The sequence below is a fragment of the Vigna angularis genome, chromosome 2 (genome assembly GCF_016808095.1).
Source record: "Vigna angularis cultivar LongXiaoDou No.4 chromosome 2, ASM1680809v1, whole genome shotgun sequence".
Classification (NCBI taxonomy): domain Eukaryota; kingdom Viridiplantae; phylum Streptophyta; class Magnoliopsida; order Fabales; family Fabaceae; genus Vigna; species Vigna angularis.
Window position 1 is genome coordinate 28,910,317 of NC_068971.1, and position 16,562 is coordinate 28,926,878.

General features: G+C 35.8%; 1 protein-coding gene across 2 annotated transcripts; it reads right to left on the minus strand.

The window, feature by feature from the left end:
- Positions 1-798: 798 nt before the first annotated feature.
- On the minus strand, positions 799-14,696 carry LOC108329452 (protease Do-like 9). 2 transcript variants are annotated; one of them, XM_052873736.1, is made up of 9 exons: positions 13,985-14,696; positions 13,046-13,245; positions 12,764-12,944; positions 10,145-10,336; positions 7,157-7,389; positions 2,330-2,431; positions 2,183-2,233; positions 2,002-2,106; positions 799-1,385 (listed from the first exon to the last, which is right to left on the minus strand). In XM_052873736.1, the coding sequence occupies exons 1-9, from the start codon at positions 14,523-14,525 to the stop codon at positions 1,383-1,385; spliced, it is 1,608 nt and encodes a 535-aa protein (XP_052729696.1). In that variant the 5' UTR covers positions 14,526-14,696; the 3' UTR covers positions 799-1,382. The 2 variants fall into 2 exon arrangements, with proteins under 2 accessions (XP_052729696.1, XP_017419145.1); XM_017563656.2 differs by having other exon boundaries at positions 799-1,389.
- Between the last annotated feature and the right edge of the window lie 1,866 nt (positions 14,697-16,562).

Consider the following 16,562-nt stretch of genomic DNA (forward strand, 5'->3'; position numbering starts at 1 on the left):
GAGTTGATTAATGTGGTTTATTGCGAAATTGGTATGGTTGATATTATCTGAAATTACAAATTTCGTTTTTTGAAATTATATAGACTCGTTGAATAATAGGTATGCTCAATGTACAAGTTTGCATAATTTATTTTCCAAAAGAGTTTTGCCCATTGGACGAGAATTTAAAGGATTCACCTTAGTACTTATTTCGTTGGATGAACCAAATTCTCACTTGAACGAAAATGAAATCTAATTCGAAAAAGTTTAGGCTGCTGAGCGAATGAATTCTCACTAGGAAAATTTTGACATTAATTTTCGTAAAGCTTTAGTGGTGTTATATAATAGGACGTGGACTATGTTCGTTGGACAATTTATTGCAAAAAATGTTCTAGTTCTAAGATCACTGGACAAAAAATATTGAACTATACTAGTTTGCACTAAAGATGCCTTCTTTTCTCAGTATATGCGGAGGTGAATGAAGAATCAGATAATGGTGGTGTGTAAGGGTGAGATTGGGATTGTTGTATTGTCCCTAAAAAGTATGGTGGGTGAGTAATGTGAAGGATGAAGTGTTGTTCATGTGTGGAGAGGAGCTTCGTAGGTTGGATTAAAGGATAGGAAGAAGATAATAGCTAGAAATCATGAATAATGTGAGAATGAAGATGTCTGGTGAAAGAAAAGGGACTGGTTAAAACATTTCAAGCAAATTTGCATTTCAAAAAATAAATGTATGTTACATATACATCACTTGTCAAATAAGCATGCGAATCACTCAATCCTTAACAATGTTAACACTGTCAACAAAATAGAACTTAATTGAAACATTTTATTGAATTTTAGAACACAATTGACATAAAAAGTAAAACGGAGTAATAAACTTCATGAAAGTAGCTATATCCTCAACGAGAAATTTCACACGTCTTGCCCGCCTAAGAAAAATTAGACCATAAGAAAGTCAATTTTTTGATAAATGATCCGTTAATGAAATAATACTTCCTATTCCTCCACCAATCATTCTTTGCACAACATAAATTTTGCACCAAAAAGGAATAAAAAATGGAATGATCAATTTAAATACAGTACAGAACACTTCAACTTGAAATGAGATAAATTTAACGAAGCGTATATTGTATTTTGCCAGATCTTTCTCCCATCTTCTGCTGCTGTAACTTTCAGCGTGAGAAGAAGCCTTTATCTCATTGATGGGTGCAGAGTATATAGTACGGCAATCTGGTAGTGAATGTGTAACACCACTTAAAAGAATAAGCAGAGGCAATTAGGAGTAACTTTAGCATGCAGCAAAATTTTTTATGACTTCAGGTCCTCAGACATTGCAGAAGGTATACAATGTGTGGTGAGGATATCCAAGGTTGCAGCCTTTGCAGTACTGGTCTTTAACACTACTATCTGGCAGAAAAAGGGTACTCAGAATTTCAAATCAGTCATATCATAGCAAAAAATTTATAGCAGACTATACTCATTTGATAGATTTAATTTGAATAAGCAGAAGAGAATGTAATTTATAATAGATATGTCCAATTCTTTGAAATTAAAAAAAAAAGGAGTATCAGAATCGTTCTTATATGCAATGTTAAGAAAGAAAACAACAACACGCAAGATTAATAAGGTAATCTTCATATAAATTGGTACCTTTTTATTTATAATAGTTTTTTAACTTGCTAGGATTAATATGTATGGTAACCATATGTTGGATAGCCGTATTAATCGTAGTCTTAATCGTAGTCACTCCCATGCCTAGGTTGTGGCCCCAATTGCAACCTCAAGGGCGGCGTTTATTTCACACCAACTAGATATGTGATTAAAATAAAGTTAATAAAACTAGGACAATCCTAACTTCACAAGTTGATTTTGAAGGGTTAAGAGTTAGACACTTAGCCTAAATTCTAAGACCATAAAAAAAAATCAAAAATTTATTTCGAACAAAATAAGTTGGGGGCATATATCTATTTAACATGAGCGACACAATGAACCGACTGGAATATGTCAATGAGGAAAAACCTGTTGGTATTCCAGATCAAACTTTAGATATTCATCATCACAGCTCTCTACCATCGTGGCCAAGTTCTGCAGATTCTTCACAGGTTTACCATTGAAAGCAAGAACCTACACAGGCAAAGAACAAAACTTAATGGATACTACAATAATATAAAAAGGTAATATCTGCATGATATTCTCTAACCTGAGTGTTTACTATCTCTTCATATCCAATATTGATGTCAGACACAAGAACCTAGCAATATAGCACATTTCAAGTATGAGCACCTCTAAATCTGGTAATGGAATGGTAATAAACAAACTAAAAGGTTATCGAGGGAAATCTAGAAACCTGAGAAACAACTACAAGCTGTTCATCAACAGACTGCGCCATAGAATGTAGATGCTTGTCCAGAAGCTTCACCGGTGCATCAAATTCATAATCTTTACCATACTGGATATAAGTAAAACAAATCAGAAAATAAAATAGTAATGAGTATAAACTAAAATACAAAATAGTCAAAACATACACAAATTCCTACAACAAACAAACATCAGTTTCACATTCTTACACAATTTGTACAGCCACAAAACGCAATGCATCTATAACCATGGTAGTTGAATCGCAAATCGTATCGCATATCGAAAAGCTTATTTTTCGTACGTGAATTATTTCTTATCATGAACGGTAAGATTCATAGACATTTAAAAAACTTAACTCGAGATACAAATATGTAAAGATGTAACTAATAATAACAACCACATTAAAAAGTGGTTACACAATGGATAAATTAAGTTAATATTATAACGGTTGGATTGGGTTAGGTTCTAGTAGTTGAGCGAGTGGGCCTTTTGGCACTACTTGTTGAGCGAGACTGAAAGTTGTTCTATCATTTCAATTTTAACTACTTTGTGTTCTGATATAATTATGATAAGGTTAGGAGTTAATGATGGAATTATCTATGTATGTGATCTAAGTGATGATGGTGTGCCTCATCCAAGGTGGATTAGGCCTAAGTTTCTTTAGTGTATGCATTGATATAAAGATTTAATATTAGAGGTTATCCTGACACCCTAATAATCATCTAGACTCATGTACAGAAAAATAGGTTATGTGGTGAGAGTAGTAGGATGATAGGTTCAAGGGAAAGGTTTATACTAGAAGGAATAAAAACTGACAGACAGTTATAACTGTCTGAAGGATAGTTTTGTTGTCTCAGACTTTTATAAGTTGTTTAGCAGTTTTTATCTTTATTTTGGAGGTTTTGTAAATCTAGGAAAGTGGAGAGTCTTGTTCTCTCGAATAACCAGAAGTTGTATGTGTGTTTCAGTTTCTCCATTTGGAGGAAACCTAGTTTATTGCTGGAATAAAGATCTATAGTTCTCAAGGTTGTTTTGCATAGGTCTAAATACCTATCATTGGTATCCAAAGCCTCTTTGCTGGTGAAGTGAGGGCCCATTAGAGGTTATGGTCAACACAAGAATGGAGGCACGATGGGATGGGTTGGAGAAGATCGTCCAACTAGAAGAGAGGATTCAAGGACTGACGGGGCTGGTTGAACGCCTAACATCCCTTGATTCAAGAGGACCAAGATTTTGTTGCCAAGGATGGCCATGAGGATAATGGGGAAACGAAGAAGGAGGTTCTTTTGGGATTTCTGCCAAATGGAGGAAGTTGGACTTTCCTGTGTTTACAGGGGACGAAGCTTATGGGTGGACAAATAGATTAGCGTGGTATTTCCGTTTGAAAGAGGTTAGTGAGGAGGAGAAAATGCAGACTATTATGTTGGCACTGGAGGGGAAAGCTTTGAATTGGTTTCAATGGTGGGAAACATGCAATCCACATCCCATATGGGAAGCCTTCAAAGACGCAGTGGTTAGAAGATTTTAGCCAACAATGCTGCAAAACCTCTCTGAAATTTTGATTGGCCTATGCCAAAAAGGACAAGTCGGGGAATATATTGAGCAATTTGAAAAATATGCAGAGTTCATGAAATGAATGCAACAAGATTATTTGATTGGCATATTCTTGAATGGTTTGAATGAAGAAATATAGGCTGAGGTAAGTTGTATGAGCCCAAGAATCTTATTAAGTTTATGATGAAGGCTCAAATGGTGGAAGAAAAGGTTAGAGTCACCACCAAGGGGAATCTCTCACTGTGCAGCTTCAAAGTAACACCTACATACAGTTGTCGTACTCGCAGTTACTCAAAAGAAGGGGGAAATTCAATGGGTTTTACCAACTCCAACAAAGGAAGTGGAGAGCGTAGTGGCTGTGTGAGCACCACCCATAGTTCTCCTTCTGGGACTCAACAAGGAGAGGCACCATTTAGAAAATTGTCCCAAGAAGAATTGCAAGATAAAAAAGGACTTATGTTTCAAGTGTGATGAGAAGTTCAGGCCTAACTATACTTGCAAAAATAAACAGCTCTATATGCTGCTTATTTCGAAAGAGTATATTCATGAGTTAGGGGAATCTGCTACCTGCATTCATGAAGAATTTCAAGACTTTCACCCAGAGCATAAGGTGTATCTTCATGGAGTGGGTGTTGATAGGTTTGATACAGTTTACAAAATAAGGAAAAAAGAAGGTAGTTAGTACAATTGAAAACACCTCCTACCCATTGAAAACAGTTGGGAAGCTGCTACTACCATCAATAAGAGGTTTCCTACTTTTCACCTTGAGGACAAGGTGAAACTTCATGGAGGGGAAGGTTTATACTACAAGGAATAAAAACTAACAAACAATTATAAGTGTCTGAGGGGTATTTTTGTTGTCTCAAACTTTTATAAAGTCTGCATGGGCAATTGTTTAGCAGTTTTTATCTTTGTTTTGGAAGTTTTGTAAATCTAGGGAAGTGGAGAGGCTAGTTCTCTCGAATAACAAGAAGTTGTATGTGTTTCAGTTTCTCCATTTGGAGGAAACCTAGTGTATTGCGGAATAAAGATCTACAGTTCTTAAGGTTGTTTCGCATAGGTTTGAATACCTACAGGAGGTCCTAGTCTAGGGGTTTTACCTTGGCCTAAGACGATAAGGGATTAACCTTGTGTGTAGTAGGATGAAACTCATTGGCAATGACTATGCAAAGCAGTAGAGGCCACCATAAGTGGAAAACTTGCTAGAATATGATATCAATGCATGTATTTGGATAATTGAGTCTTGTTTAGTCTTTATTTGTGATATGTTTGTCTTTATCAATGGTTTGTATGTGATGTTAATTTTAGTTCTATTATATGAAAACTCTTTTGCAAATTAGCTTACCATTTTGTTGTGTTTTTGTCTTGTGTTCGTCTTTCTTCTTTTGCTATATCACCAGATGAGGAAGCAGGAGTTGATCCAGCAGAGGGTAAGGATGATGTGATTGTTTAGCTTTAGGTTTAGAGCCTTTGTAAATAGATCCTTTTGAAATACTTGTGTTCTATTTGTCATGTTGTAGTTTCCTTCAATTCTGGATATGTATGTGAGCAGAGTTATGGCACCTAGGCCACCTCCACCTCTAACCTCTAATATGCCAAAACTAGACAGAGCTATAGAGTTCATGGGAGCGACTCTGCAACTGGCACTTCGTTTGATCGATGACCAACCGAAACTGATCTGTTACCTAATCAGTAGGCTAAACAACCCTCGGAAAAATAGTTTACCAACATAAGCATAGCTTAGCAAAGGTAAATCTTGAGTCAACTAAATAACGAGGTTAAGGTACATTTGGACCTTGATTAGGTCAACTAAGTAAAATTCCATTTCAAATAGTATAAATAAAGGATCCAAGTAAGCTCAAGTTTGACATTTTAGCCAACTATGAACCATGAAAAAGACATTTTATACCTTAATAAACATACTATGACCTCTTTGACTTTGACAAATCACCACTATCCCAACTAATGCTCGCTAGAGTATTCTCTCCCTATTATGTCAACCACAACAAACCACTTTTTCGATGAAGGAAACCAGTTCAAAGAAAACTCACAAGGGCAAAATTAGAATTCCAAAAAATGAAGGGATGCACATAAAAATTGATGGGGTTCTAGAAGCAATTGCCAAATTTAATTCATCTAAATTCAAAATCCAAAAAGCAATAAGGAGGGACAAATATAGAGAACATTAAGCCGATCCAGCAGGATGACCAAGGAGTGAATGAGACGACAAGGAAGTGGTGCATATCAAGCATGATGGAAGGTCAAGAAGAATGGGAACAAGGGGAACATGCTAGGAATTTACAGGGAAGAAGTGCCTAGGGCCTTTGTTAGGCTTTGTTATAAATGTGGACTCCATAGACCTTCATCAAACAAACTAGCGAGATTAATAGTAGATTTATATAATGACAGGGAAGGGACTAGGAAGAATAGATACGTCTAAATTAACCCAAAAGGAAGGACACAGAGGAATTCACCTGTTAAGCAGCTGAGTGTTTGGACTAAATACAAATGAAGACTAAAAAAACATGGAACTAAAAAGCATGAAACTAATAAAAAGAATCAAGGGTTTTGCAATGCTTATCAATAAGTTAGCCAAAGCTTTTTGATGGTAACTAGGTGATATTACCTCAAGTTAAGTATTTCACAAGTCCAAACACATCAAGATAGAATGCCACTTCATATGTGAAAATATTTTATCAAGGAACATTGCCACTCAATTTGTTAATTCTAGTTATCAGTTGATCAATATATTCACCAAACCATTGTGGGGCCCTAGGATTGACTAAGTATGTTATAGCTTGAGGGGAAGTGTTAGATATACTATAGATATATTTTGTATATGACCTTGGGTCCATCCCTATGTAATGCTTTGTGCAATATATGAATATGAGTTCCTCGGCACTGCTTAGACACAAGGGGATTATATTACATGAATGTGTACCATTTCTGTCAACATATGCAACCAATTCATCAGCTACCAACTTCATAAAGTGAAAAAGCCCAAGAAATGTCATAAGTTCAAAACAAACAATTTCATGAGTTAACACAAATATTCTGCTTATGGCAGTGACGAAGAAAACATGTGAATTCAATCCACACAATAGCAAACAATTGTTTGCATACAGCTCCCCATAAAACAGAAGAAAATTAGCCAGAAAGATAAGACACGTGGCAGACAAAACAGAAGGGTATGGGAATCAGCAATTTGTACAAACAGTATATACAAAAGTAGAAACAGCATGTACTAAAGATAACTACTCACCTCAGAACGAAGATAGGGGACAGAAACAGCCGTAAAAACAAATCCAGCAATGATGTAATACGAAGGAGGCCTGCCTTTGATGTGTGCTGGAACAAGTCGCTTATGAGTTGAAAGTTTTATGTTAAATTCAAGTATCTGTGAATTCCGGAGAACCTTTACTTGAGCTCTATCCCCAGTGTACTTCTGAGAGACAAGGTAACTGAAACCAATGCGCTCCCCGTGCCTGAATGGAACTACAAATTTATCCCAGAATTAGATTTTAGCACTGAAGAACTATACAAACTACTAGTACTAAAAAAGGATATAGTTGATTAGTTAAAAACAAGGTTCAAGAGATGTTTAGCACAAAATCAACAATGGTTTCCATTGGTGCAATGAAATAAAATTTATGGAAAATATATCAATTTAAATATCTTTTTAAACATCATTTCTTAGCATAAAGTATAATTAGCAACACCTTTTCTTATTTTGCATTGCAAACAAGGTTTTCAAATGTTTCAAAACAACCATTACACTTAACACAATTGATTTATTATTCCATATTTAGCAAATTATAGTTAAAGTGTATAACATAAATATCCCTTAACCATATGGATCTAATTACATCCCTAAATAATAGGGATCTGATTACATTAAGTGTTGTTATTATATTTTCAAATATAGTTTTCCAATCTTGTATATTGCATACAAAGTTTTTAAATGTCTCAAATGGGAGTGTGGACACCAGAATCATACAGATCGAAAGCTTTCATCAAACCAAAACTTGTTATAAGTTATGACTTATGAATAAATATTAAGTGTTTATAAGTGAGGTAATTGTATAACTGATGATAATTGTTCATATGAATTTGATATATTTCCAGTTACTAAAGTTACATTATCATGATTTATTAATATTTTATTTTACAATGTAAATACTAATGCTATTTATAGTAAATAACTTAAATATTAATACATTTTTTATCTTTAGGTAAGATTTTTATTTCTGGATTTAGTATTGAACCTCTCGATGTCCATGACATATAAATATTTGATTTAGGTTGAAATCTTTCATGACATATAAATATTTGATAACTCAGCTCTGTGTGTATTAAGAAGTCAAGTTGAGTACAGTAAGAGAAACAATGTGTCATTTAAGGCAACAAACTACAACCACAATTCACAACAAAAAACATGAAGAGGGCAAAACTGAGTGGGGATTATTAAAGTAGCCAGCCCATAGTGATGAAACTTTAATGCATCTTTTTAGAATATTTATCCTATTTATCATGATTATATTATGTCTAGGGTTACCCTATTTATCATGATTATATTGTGTCTAGGTTACCCTATTTATCATGATTATATTGTGTCTAGGTTACACTATTTATCATGATTATAGTGTGTCTAAGGTTATCCTAATTATCATGTACTCTTGTATCAATTTATTTTTATAAATAGAAGATTATGAGAGGGATCAATCAAGTCCTCAAGAATTATTTCTTTTCAATATCAAGTCATTTAAATTCAAATTCCAAAAAGCATAAAGGAGGCACACATACAATACAAATATGGACAACATTAAGCACATCTAGCAGGGTGAGCAAGGAATGAATGAGAGGACAAGGAAGTGGTGCAAATCAAGCATAATGGAAGGCCAAGCAAGGTGGGTACAAGGAGCCAGAAGTTTGACACACTAGGAATTGCAGGCAATAAGTGCCAAGGGGCTGTTATATATGTGGACTCCGTAGACGACCATCATCAAACAAACTGACAATATTAATAGTAGATGTATATAATGACGAGGAAGAAACGAGGAAGAACAAATACAGCTAAATAAGCCCAAACGGGAAGAAAAGAGGAATTCACCTGTCAAGTAGTGAGTGTTAGGGCTAAATATAGATGAAGAAAAGAAACCATGAAACTAGTACAAATAGTCAAGGATTTTGCAATGCTTATCTTGATAGATAAGGTAAGCTATACTTGGCCAAAGTATTTGGGTGGTAACTAGGTGATATTTAGTAATACTGCTTCAACAATAATTGTGGTAACTCAAACTTTGTGATTGATGCTATTGGGGGGAACTAACTTGATCTTGTGCATGTTAGGTGAGGAATTCAGGATACACTAGAATGGACAGGAGTCAGATGTAAATTTAGTTAAAGTTGGAGGAAATCCCATTCACCTTGCATGAGATAAAAGGTTAATGAGGGTTATAGAAACTAATGAAAAACAGTGCAAGTACACATCTAAGTATCTCTTGACAACCTCCATTTGTCCATCTTTGGGAGTTCCTTAGGTGCTTATGAAAATTTGATCACAATCCAAAACAGTAAAATAGGGAAATCAAAGTAGACCAGAAACCTCCTTAACAAACAATTCCTGTCAGGAATACAGACGGGTTGCAATAGACCAGCTGGAGACAGTGTGAAGCAGTTATTTCTTTGGCATGTTTCACAAGCAACAACATACGCTTTACTAATATCAGACCTCACCAAATAAACAAATCCAGCTATGCATTTTTAAGTTCTAAAATACCCCAAGCGCCCCATAATTTGATTAAAACATGAAATAAATTATCACAGCCCACACTATTTCTTGAAAGTGCAATAATATTTGAAAAACTTGAATTCTTAGTCAGCTATTTATTTACAACCACATGTGTTACAATTTATAGCAATAAAGACCTTTTTATAATTACAAAAAAAGAGATCACATCCTTATGATTACAAATAGAGTAAATACCCAAATTGGTCTATGAAAGATGAGTGTTGGCTGATAGGTTCTTGATTAAAATTTTCATGTAAATGGGTTGGTGAAAGATTCATTTGCTTGCATATAAGTCCATTATGCATATTTGATACATAAATAAATCAATATAAATAAGTTACATGTGTTAAACGCACAGTTTCAACTCAAAGCTTGTATTTTTTCTTATAGTTCAACAACATGCATAAATCATCTTAATGTGATCACTATTTGTTTCAGAATAAAAACATGCCAGATTACCTGTTCCATCATTGGCAATATTGACACCATCAAAACTGAGAATTATATCAGATGGCTTCAAAACATGGGATTCTGGAGCTGTTGGTTCAATTCTTCTAATACGCACACCTTTTTTGTCCGGTCCCATACCCATTGACATTCTCAAATCAGGATTTTCCATCTTCTGCCACTCAACTCCAAGGATTGGAAATCCTGAAAGCCAAGAAGTTAAAGACAACTTTATTTAAAATCGTGTTATAACAGACAAACTAAAGTACACAAAAATGTAAGGGCCATAAGATAAGGAAACCACTCTGAACAATAAACAATATTGTTTATAGAATTCTCCCGTTAATCTTTCTATATCACTTAACCTATTTATTTATTGTGTATCTCTTTTAGATATGCTAACTTTAGGAACTTTTTTCTTTCTTAGTCTTTATTCCATAACTAGATCCAATAACACATTTCCAAAAGCTTCAACGTAAAAAGTAACTTTTAAGCTTGTTAAACCCTAGGAAAGATTTAAACAATAAGATGAAACCCTGTGTTTTTGAGACAGCACAGGTTCTTTATTTATATTGAGAAAACGGAATCAATACAATGAATAGATGATACCTTTAATGATAAGATTAATGTAACAGTGAGACTGAGAATTAGAGAGACGATGTATTATTCCATAAACAGGAACAAAAGAGGTTTTAGTAAACCTTTCCCTACAAAACCAGACTAGCCTCTAGTTTGTCCCTGCCCGAAAACATTCCTAAAAATCCCCCTCTCTCCAGGATTGACCCTCTCTCCTACATTCATCTGTCTCCTCCCTTCCTTTCAGATACGTGTGCAATTCTGTTACAACAGAATCATGGTGCGTGTGTGTGGACCCCAAGCAATGGGTTTCCACTTTCTCCTCTCATAAACCTTTTGGACCTTCCTAAATTGCCCTTCCCTTCCTTTTACTGTATCATCTAATAACAGAAATATGATACGAAGCAATGTTACTAGTGGATTGGCGTGTTGCACACCATTTCACAGTTTTCAAATGTTGTCGAAGATAGTTTAGTTGCAGTTAAGAAAAATAAGAGACTATATTTAAGAGTAATTGAGAGAGCTTGAAAACTCTCCTCATATTTATATTGATAGGATCCTGATTCAATGAGTATAGGTAAGATCAAATATAATCATACATACTTAGATACAAAGATAGGATCCTAATAAGTATATAGCATTTTCGCAATACAACTACTTCCTAACTATATTTAATGCCTATTCTAACAATTGTAAGGTAGGAGAAAAAGGTGACTAAACAATACAGGTCTAGGCAAAATTATGCGAACAAAGGGGGTTTCCCATGAAGCTTTCAACACTTATTAATCATATGTAGAATGCAATGGCAATGTTTACATTTTGGACCACTTTTAGAATTACCTATGTGAAAGCGTCTGATATTATTACTCAATGATGCAGAGGTAGGGTTTTCCCCTAAAATGATGTATGTGTCTTTGTGTTTACTTTTTGAAGAAAAGAGTAAAAATGATACGAAATACATAGAAAGGTTTACTAATGATCTCAAAATCTAATAAAGGGTAACGCATGTGGCAAGCCATAAAAGCCTAAGGTCATAAAGAACATATTGTGGTTATCAAAATCCTTCTTAACATTTGCAGATGGTGGGAGGAGCACATTAAAATCATGTAAGGTTGCATGAAGCCACCCAAGATAAGCAAACATAGGACCCACAAAATGTCGTCAAGCAAGAAGTGTTAAGAGATCTTGGTACACACCACACAAACATTGCATCATTGGTATAAAGGGTGCAGGCCTCACTCCAAACTGATGCACACAGCTCATGGGGATGAAAAATAGGTTTGAGATGTGAATAGTGTATTTAATAACACTATGTAGTTGATTATCAATCTTTATCCATTGTTCTCTGTTTTTAGTAGAAACAAATTCACCAGTGGTAGTGAGAAGGGATTTATGGCCCAACCACTTAACCATTACCCAATTTCAAAAGTCCAATTGGAATAGTTAGATTCGTTCATATTCTCAATATACTAAAAATATGGCTACAAAAGGTGGGAGAATTTGTTTTGGAGGTTGATGAAGTGTAGGAGGACCATTTTTTCCTAAAAGTAGCAAAAAAATAACCTAAAGAGACGGAAAAGTAGATTGGAGCATCAGATGATGATTGTGGCTCTCGTCAATGATTGGATAGATTGTGTGGCGCAATCCCAACACAGTTTCACCAAAACGGTGAAGCAAATCTGGCAGAAAGGTTTACAAGAAAAATTCCTTTGGGGATGGTGGGTCTACCTGGACAACACAATTTTGAAATAGGCTCTAGATACAATGTTAAACTCTAGGAAAGAGAGAAACATGAGCTAAAACCATGTGTTTCAACGACAGCACATGTGCTTTATTTATATTGAGAATGGAATCAGTACAATACAGAGGAGAACTGATATCCTCTAATAACAAAGATACAATATAGGAATAAACAAAAAAGTTCCTAATAATATATATATATATATATATATATATATATAATCTATATATTCTTAATTATATAGGATCAGTTCCTTATTCTATACTTATAACAGCATAAAAGACATACAAAATTACCAAACTGCTTTTAGATACCTGTATACGCCCCATTCTTTTCATAGTCTTGGATAAAATGTAGGATAACTGGGGTGGGTATCACATATCCTATATTCTCCACATCTTCATGTTTAAGAGACTGGAATGCAATCCCAACACATTTTCCTTTATCATTGAGAGCAGGTCCACCAGAATTCCCGGAATTTATCGCAGCATCTATCTGCAAAGAAATTTGAAGAGACACTTCAACTTAACATATAAAAATGGACAACTCGAACAAAGATGGAAAAGTAAAAAGGGATGTCTTAGAACTTATGTTACCTGCAGTCCTAGAAGTTCTGTTGAACCATGAACATAAGAGAGTATTTCCATACGTGAAACAACACCACTTGTCACAGAGATTGTGTCACCTCCAATTGGATATCCAACAACAGTTACAGCATCTTGCAAGGCAGGCATATCACCAAATTCCACAGGTGAAACTCCCTCCCAAAATTCATCATTACTCACCGTCAACATTGCTGAACCATCGTTAGAAGGATAACAGACATCACAAAAATTAATTAATCAAGCGTATGTGTAAAGTAAACTAACATCTGCAAATCTCAAAAGAAAAGGCCAAAAAAAAGGAATGTGGTGGAATTAAGAATATAAAAGAAGCCACGCAAATCTTGACAGGCTGAGTGCTTAAAACGAATAAAAATGGCACTCTAACATAAAAGCTCTACCTTATTCCACTATGTTCCAAACCATGCACACCTCAAACATTTTTCCTTCCCTAACATAACTCTCTAAAACTCAAATAAAATTCAAATAAGGAATAATCATCAACCTCATTTCCATGCAAGGTTTCAAATGTTCAGTTACAACATTAAGGGTTTTGGAATCCCCAGAGTCTTCAAAGCTGCAAACCCACAATTGCAGTTGCATCAACCGCATTGCATTTGTTTGCAATTTCCTGCAATATCAAGAGTCACAGGGAAACCCTTACTGCAATTTAAAACCTCGTTTACATGCAAATCCATATCTCCTTTCCTTCAATAATCCATTAATTTCCCACGCTAGGCATGCAAGTCATATTACCCCCACCTCTCCCTCTCTTTAAATAGGAAAGCATGTTAGTTGTGATCTTCACATATAAAAAACATAGAACAAAACAAGGCACCAACTAAAAAATAAAGAATAACAGTGTTCATAATTTCCCTCCCTAACATGACAGCAAAATATTAAGAAGGATGAGATGAAGTTAAATTGAAATACCGATATCGCACTCGGTCCCGATGGCGAGTACGGTCGCCAGGTATTTGGTATCAGAACCGCGTTTTTTGAGCTTGACCTGTGTGTGATGCTCAACGGAATGCGCGTTTGTGAGAACCCTCCGTCCCCCCACGATGAAGCCACTGCTGCTCGAGCTATACTGCCTCTTCCTCTGCCACGGCAACGAGAAATTAGGCTCTGTATGGACGCAGAAGACCTTCACTACCGCGTCCATCGATGGCACCACCTTCACCGTGCCCTCCCACTTAGGTATCAGCGGCGTCTCCGCCACTGCCGCACAATCCCCGTTCGAATCAGCCAGCCTAGAGCTGCGGCGCTCCGGCGATGCTACCTTGATCTTTTTGGAGCGGCCGCGGCGGCACCCTTGAGAATCCGGGTCGTTGGGTTCAACGGCTTCGGCGGTGGCGGTGGTGGCTGGAAGCGAAACGGCGTCGTTTATGGAGGCGGTGCTGTAATCTTGGGACGCGGTTTCTTCTTCAGTTGCGAGCTTGGGCTTTCGGCCACGTTTTCTCGTTTTGCCCATGTATTTCCTTGAGTGAGGGACTGACGAAGATGGAGAAAGAGGGTTATTTGGAAAACGAGTCTAGGGGATTAAGTACCGCAGGAGAGAATTGAGTGGAATTCTTTTCCTTCCAAAACGGAGAAGGCGACGCCCATGAGTTGGTAGTAGTTCCGGGCTCAGTAGTTTGAATTGGGTCCAGTCTTTTACGTTTTGTAACCCCATTAATTTTTCCAATATTTTTCCTTGCGCCTCCAACTTTTTAAAGGAGGTCTTTCAGCACCTTTATATTTTTTAAACTTACAAGTATACCCCTGCTAGAAATTTATAGAAAGGAATGATATAAAAAAATTTTGCGTTTTAGTTATAGTTTTGGATTATGGAATTTATAATATTCCATATTATTTTTAGAGTTTAGAAATATTAATTTTAATTGAACTATACAATTTATATTGTAAATTTATCTTTTAGATTTAATAATTTGTAATATGAATTTCAAAAATAATATGAAATTAAAATTATATTATAGTTTTCTCTAATTTTTTCTACTAAATGGCTTTTATAAGATTTGAGAAAATAAGAGTTTTAAAAATAAAGTAATTTTTGAGACTTTGAGTTTTTGTTTGGAAATTAGTGTTATTGAGTGTATACTTTGTTAGAACATAATTATTTATTATTTTTATATTTTTATATTTTTGTCTAGGGGCAAAAGGGTCTTTCACTTTTATTTAATTGGTGTAGAAATTAATTAAGGGCTGGTTTGGTGTTTAGAAACTATAGAAACACTAAATCAAAGAGAGAAAACAGATTGGCATTTTGAGAGAAGAAAAGAGAGCGACGAAAAACTCTTAGTGTAAAGGAAGATTTGTGGTGTTTTAGGGTTGTAGATAAAGCCTTATGATTGGCCAAGGTATGGGGAAGCTTATTGATGGGTTGCTCCAGCGGGTGATGGCTTTGAATGCAACGAATGAGGTGCTTGTGATTTGGGCAGCAAGGTGCAATGATGAAACAGTGGTTGTAAATGGTGGATGAAGAGCTTTATGGTGAGGGAAACTCTAACTCAAACGACCTTCACTTTGGAAGGAAGCTAGGTGGAGTAGGGAAGCTCAATTTGAGTGACTTTTGGACAGAGTTTTGGGTTGGAAATGCATCAGCAGAATAAACTCATATATCATCAAAAGCGATTACAAAGGAAAGCTAATGGTGATTTTATAAGAGAAATTCACCTCCTACTCTACTCATCTAGGATGTTAATCAATCCTACTAAGTGTGGATCATATGCCACGTGTATGTGCATGAGGTGGGTGCTGAAGATCTAGAAGGAGCACAAGAGACACGTCCTAAAAAAAGAAAGCAGCTTCGTTGGTGCTTGAGCGGTAGAGTTGGCGCTTAGCGTCACTCGGTCAGGATGGCCTCGTATGCTGGTGCTGGCTGGATTCACTTGCGCTCGAGCGGTGGAAAATTGGGTGCTCGGGCGCCAGTGGGATGGAACATCTCCAAGTTTGCTGCCCCTCTCCATGTGTTGGTATGGTTTATGTTGATCCGTCTAGTTGGGCTCCTGACATCCATTCAAAGTGTGGTAATAACGTTTGTCCTTCTTGGGATAACTCTTCTAAGTCTTATTGAAGCTTCCTAGCCATACCCTGAGTAATAGGTCCATGACTTATCCTGGGATCCAAGTCATCACTTACCTTTGTTTGTTTATGTAATATTTGTGATGAGTTTTCCTTATGGATGTATTATGTATGTTTTGTTGGGTTATCCCAACAAAGGGTTTGATGCTAAGGGAGAACAAAGTTATGATGCTTGGGAGTTTCATGCAAATATATGTTGTAAGTATTGGGTTATTGGACTCCCTTCCTATGTGAAGAATAGGCTAAATAATGTGGACCATTATGTCTCACTTTGTTTTAGTGGAGATGGGTCAGATTAGTAGGGCACAATAGAGTCATTTGAAGAGAAGGAAAAGGCAAGTGAGAGAGAAAGGAATAGAAGAAGTCACATTCCTGCATAACATAAAACCTACATTGGTGTTTTCATCGTTGTAAAGTCATTCACCAT